We start from the raw sequence: 6,000 nt of genomic DNA on the forward strand, positions 1-6,000 counted from the left end.
TTAAGATTTATTAGCCGTTTCATATTGCATTTTCTTAGTTTTAACTAGTCACTATCCTCACCGGTGAACCCACAAGATGTATTACTAGTTTAAGATTTATTTGCCTTTTCATGTTGCATTTGCTTAGTTTTAACTAGTCACTATCCTCACCGGTGAACCCTAAAGATGTATTACTAGTTTAAGATTTATTTGCCTTTTCATGTTGCATTTGCTTAGTTTTAACTAGTCACTATCCTCACCGGTGAACCCACTAGATGTATTACTAGTTTAAGATTTATTTGCCTTTTCATGTTGCATTTTCTTAGTTTTAACTAGTCACTATCCTCACCGGTGAACACTAGATGTATTACTAGTTTAAAATTTATTTGTCTTTTCATGTTGCATTTTTTTTGTTTTAGTTAGTCACTATCCTCAACGGTGCACACACTAGATATATTACTAGTTTAAGATTTAATAGCCGTTTCATATTGCATTTTCTTAGTTTTAACTAGTCACTATCCTCACCGGTGAACCCACTAGATGTATAATTAGTTTAAGATTTATTTGCTTTTTCATGTTGAATTTTCTTAGTTTTAACTAGTCACTATCCTCACCGGTGAACCCACTAGATGTATTACTAGTTTAAGATTTATTAGCCGTTTCATATCGCATTTTCTTAGTTTTAACTAGTTACTATCCTCACCGGTGAACAAACTAGATGTTTTACTAGTTTAAGATTTATTAGCCGTTTTATATTGCATTTTCTTAGTTTTAACTATTCACTATCCTCACCGGTGAACCCACTAGATGTATTACTAGTTTAAGATTTATTTGCTCTTTCATGTTGCATTTTCTTAGTTTTAACTAGTCACTATCCTCACCGGTGAACCCACTAGATGTATTACTAGTTTAAGAATTATTTGCCTTTTCATGTTGCATTTTCTTAGTTTTAACTAGTCACTATCCTCACCGGTGAACACACTAGATGTATTGCTAGTTTAAGATTTATTAGCCGTTTCATATCGCATTTTCTTAGTTTTAACTAGTTACTATCCTCACCGGTGAACAAACTAGATGTTTTACTAGTTTAAGATTTATTAGCCGTTTTATATTGCATTTTCTTAGTTTTAACTAATCACTATCCTCACCGGTGAACACACTAGATGTTTTACTAGTTTAAGGTTTATTAGCCGTTTCATATTGCATTTGCTTAGGTTTAACTAGTCACTATCCTCACCAGTGAACCCACAAGATGTATTACTAGTTTAAGATTTATTCGCCGTTTCATATTGCATTTTTTTAGTTTTAACTAGTCACTATCCTAACCGGTGAACACTCTAGATGTATTACTAGCTTAAGATTTATTTGCCTTTTCATATTGCATTTTCTTAGTTTTAACTAGTCACTATCCTCACCGGTGAACCCACTAGATCAATACTAGTTTAGGATTTATTAGCCGTTTTATATTGCATTTTCTTAGTTTTAACTAATCACTATCCTCACCGGTGAACACACTAGATGTTTTACTAGTTTAAGGTTTATTAGCCGTTTCATATTGCATTTGCTTAGGTTTAACTAGTCACTATCCTCACCGGTGAACCCACAAGATGTATTACTAGTTTAAGATTTATTCGCCGTTTCATATTGCATTTTTTTAGTTTTAACTAGTCACTATCCTCACCGGTGAACACTCTAGATGTATTACTAGCTTAAGATTTATTTGCCTTTTCATATTGCATTTTCTTAGTTTTAACTAGTCACTATCCTCACCGGTGAACCCACTAGATCAATACTAGTTTAGGATTTGTTTGCCTTTTCATATCGCGTTTTCTTAGTTTTAACTAGTCACTATTCTCACTGGTGAACACACCAGATGTTTTACTAGTTTAAGATTTATTAGCCGTTTCATATTGCATTTTCTTAGTTTTAACTGGTCACTATCCTCACCGGTGAACACATTAGATGTATTACTAGTTTAAGATTTATTAGCCGTTTCATATTGCATTTTCTTAGTTTTAACTAGTCACTATCCTCACCGGTGAACCCACTAGATGTGTCACTAGCTTAAGATTTATTTGCCTTTTCATGTTGCATTTTCTTAGTTTTAACTAGTCACTATCCTCACCGGTGAACCCACTAGATCAATACTAGTTTAGGATTTGTTTGTCTTTTCATATCGCGTTTTCTTAGTTTTAACTAGTCACTATTCTCACTGGTGAACACACCAGATGTTTTACTAGTTTAAGATTTATTAGCCGTTTCATATTGCATTTTCTTAGTTTTAACTGGTCACTATCCTCACCGGTGAACACATTAGATGTATTACTAGTTTAAGATTTATTAGCCGTTTCATATTGCATTTTCTTAGTTTTAACTAGTCACTATCCTCACCGGTGAACCCACTAGATGTGTCACTAGCTTAAGATTTATTTGCCTTTTCATGTTGCATTTTCTTAGTTTTAACTAGTCACTATCCTCAACGGTGAACACACTAGATGTATTACTAGTTTAAGGTTTATTTGCCTTTTCATATTGCATTTTCTTAGTTTACACAGATAAGTCAAACTTCACCCTGCACGTAGTCTCGCTCTAAAACTGAACGAAATTGATACATCTTTGCATCGATCAGAAGTCTTGACACAATCACCCAAGACTACCCACGATCAAAGAGACCCACCTTGAAACAATCTCTTCCATCTAACACGAACAAATACATCTCTCTCCTCTTCAAAGAAGTCGCTGCTCACAAGTCGCTGCTGTTCAGAAGAAACGAGGAAACTTACATCACCCGTCCTTCACTACAATAAAAACTAAAAACTCTCTAAACCTCGGATGGGTGGAACCATTTCTAAACTAGTATTTATAATTGGATATAAATATAATTCGCTATCTTTATAAAATATTACTACTAACAAATCATACTCCATCACTAACATTGACACTTATTTGTAAGTGTTGAAACTACTTGTTGTTTCAGCACCAGAACAATTTGAATAAATCTTAGACTACAGTTGTCCTCTTTCTGGATAAAACTCCACGAACTTCTATGCGAAAACCAGTATACACTATATGTATTGAGACTAGGAGATATAAGAGTAAGATTAAGATTGGTATTAGACTAAGAAGTTGCACGAATCTATCCGGTTAAAATAAGATGGTGTACCTTATCTGAAATTACTCTATGAGTATAACCAAAAGGTCATAACTCAAAGTCGAAACATATCTGAGCTAGAAGTATCTTCAATACAGAAGTAAGACCTTAAGCAGACCTGTTGATCTGAATTACTGTTTCCATGGATCCGTTATATAGGTGTTATATATGATAAATACTATTGTCATTTATATTTTGGGACCATTTTCTTTCTTTTTTTCTAACCCATTTCTAACCCATTTGAGCGAAACGCATTCGCATTCTCATTCATGCTTTGTTCGTTTTGTCCGGATAATATAAAGCAGATGCAGGGGCGGAATGGGGGTTGGGGCAGCGGACGCCCTCCCTCCTCAAGGATCTGACTCCCTGCCTACCCAAATTTTTCTAAAGGCGCCTTTGACGCCAAAATATACTTAATTTGAGGGGGAGCGCGCCGAAAAAACGCAATTTTTTGGTTAAAAAAATTCAAAAAAGTGCCTAAAAACGCTATTTTAGGCCTATTTTTACAAATTTTGCCTACAAGGCAGAAATTTTGGCCAAAAAAGGTCTTTTTAGTGCTTTGGGGGAACTCGGGAAATCATTTTGGTCAACAAAAAAAGGTCGGCAAAGTTTTTGGAAAATCTGCCCCCCCCCCCTCTCTTTGGAAGATCCACCCCTGAGCAGATGAGTATGTTTTCTACTGTTCAGAGGCCTAAAATGGTGTCTGTAATATCTTTTTATGACATTAGCGACACCTGATTTTTCCGAGAGAACCTGCTTTATGGCACGGATTTTTTAGAAATTTATCATTAGTACTATGATAACTACATTATTCCACGGATAAGTTTTTCTTTGTTTGCAAAGGTTATTGCTCGTACAGTTTTCGTTAAACGGAATCAAATGGAGTTTTTTATTTAGGCAGCACATTTGCGGGAAAAGCATCTGCTTAATATCCCCTCGGGTATCCAATGAAGACAACATTAGGATTGAAATGGAAAGAGATGTCGAGAAACGAAACAAGTTTGTGAACAGTTGGCGAACAAGTCTATCGCTATCGGACCCAGCAGAACAATGCGTCATTATATTTAGAGATGGTTGCTCTAACTATTCGCCCGAAAAAGGGACAGCACTCAATAGTTACAGCATCGCTACTTTTGTTAACGCGCCTGACGATGGAATTCAAAATCTGCTCTTTTCAGGCAGCGAATTTGATCGTGTGCTGATTATTTTCGATTCAAATGCTAGTATTCGGGACAGCACAGAGACGAGACTGAATGAAGAGGAGCACCTGACAAAAGGACAGATCTTCGGTCAAAACCTTCTCATTGCCACATCACGGGCAAGGAAGTCACTGACGTTTGTGGTCGCAAACGAGCAGCAAAAAGCTGAGCTGGAAAGTTTTAGATCAGATGAGAACAGCCAGTTGATAGTTGCTCAAATGATTGGCAACGAGCAAAGAGAGCAGTTGTTGTTTGAGAGTAAGCTGAGCGGAAGAGTGGAAGACATTTGTGAGGTGCTTCGTATTTCAGTGCATCGAGAGCACATCCCATGTCTGAACAGGTGCTTGGAGGCGATTGAGAGGAGGCACAAGCAGATGGGAGACGACTGCAATTCCAACATATCAGTTGAGAGTGTGTTCGTGGCGGTTGTGTTGCCAGCCTGCATTGGTAGGAAGAAGAGCGAACACTTTCTCGGCCAACTGGGACAATTCGTCAAGAGTCGTCGCCACATGGCTGACATGATAAACGACTGCTCCAACACAGACGCTGAAGACAAGTTCACTCGCTGGACTCTATCGGCCTACTGCCGAGGACGAGTGGAGGCACTGGATTGGCGCATGCAATTCCCTGCTCCAAATTTACCAGCTGGAACAAAAGTGACTTTGTTCAAAGGACTATTGACTTCAGCTATGAGGGAAGGTTCGCTAAAAGTAGTTGAGCATGCATTTGAAAAGGCTTCCAAGTTCTTAAAGGTTCCAGCTGATGATATAAGCGGCTTGATCGTGAGCCAGAGTTTTGACATTGACTTAATTAAACAGCAGTCGCTTCTGTCCATTGCAACCCGGACCAACAAAGACCACGAATTAGTACGATACTTGCTGACTAAAATGCGTGAATATGATGAGAGTAGTAAAAATGCAAATATGAGAGCAAACATTCTGAAACAAGCGATCGAGTGGTCTGTACAATACCGATCCTTCCTGATGCTCCGAACACTCATTGCAGAAAAGAACGAGCAGCACTTTGATCTTCTGGTAGAACTTTTGAAGGAGCTGAATCTGCAGCCACCAAGAACAGAAGCGTGTGATATTGTAATCGGTTTCATTGCACGAGTTGAAAGATTCGCTGAATGGACAGAGAAGAATAAAGGGAGATGGAAGAGTGAGGAAGAGACGAAGCTGATCGGATTCATCCGAGACCTCAGCCGCAGACTGCAGAACACAACTGCCCCCCAACCAACTACTTCAGCACTCTAACTTATACAATTGAACAACTTGTAATATTGACATGTAGATTTGGGTATATTTTCTTATTAATTACAGCAATTAAACAAATTATTTCTCGGCAAAAACTAAACATTTTCTCGGCTATCAAATATTGTACATTTTTCGTGTTGTATTTATTGTAAATAATTTTAGAAGCTAGTTAGAATTGTATCTATCCTTTTAGCTTATCCTTGAAGAAAAAATTCATAGATTTAGTTTTTTTATGTATTCAAGCAGCAAAAGCAGCATAAATGAATTGAGTACAATTAGAGCTCACAATTAAACTATATCAGCCATGGTATGAAAAATGAGTCACTATATGAGTAATGCTAGACAGAGTTGTTGACAGAATCTTTATCTATTGCCCCCTTTGGTACCTAGTTACACATTGCCACCCCTTAAAATA

The 6,000-nt window shown here is 37.2% G+C and overlaps 1 protein-coding gene across 1 annotated transcript in view; it reads left to right on the plus strand.

Annotated features, from left to right (window-relative positions):
• LOC134856895 (uncharacterized) overlaps positions 1-5,745 on the plus strand; it is a 29,340-nt gene extending 23,595 nt beyond the window's left edge. Inside the window, exon 5 of the mRNA XM_063873190.1 lies at positions 4,028-5,745. Coding sequence (XP_063729260.1) covers positions 4,028-5,585 — 1,558 coding nt within the window. The 3' untranslated portion in view covers positions 5,586-5,745. The remainder of the gene's footprint in view (positions 1-4,027) is intronic.
• Positions 5,746-6,000: the final 255 nt, after the last annotated feature.

Source organism: Symsagittifera roscoffensis, chromosome 1 (genome assembly GCF_963678635.1).
Source record: "Symsagittifera roscoffensis chromosome 1, txSymRosc1.1, whole genome shotgun sequence".
NCBI lineage: Eukaryota > Metazoa > Xenacoelomorpha > Acoela > Convolutidae > Symsagittifera > Symsagittifera roscoffensis.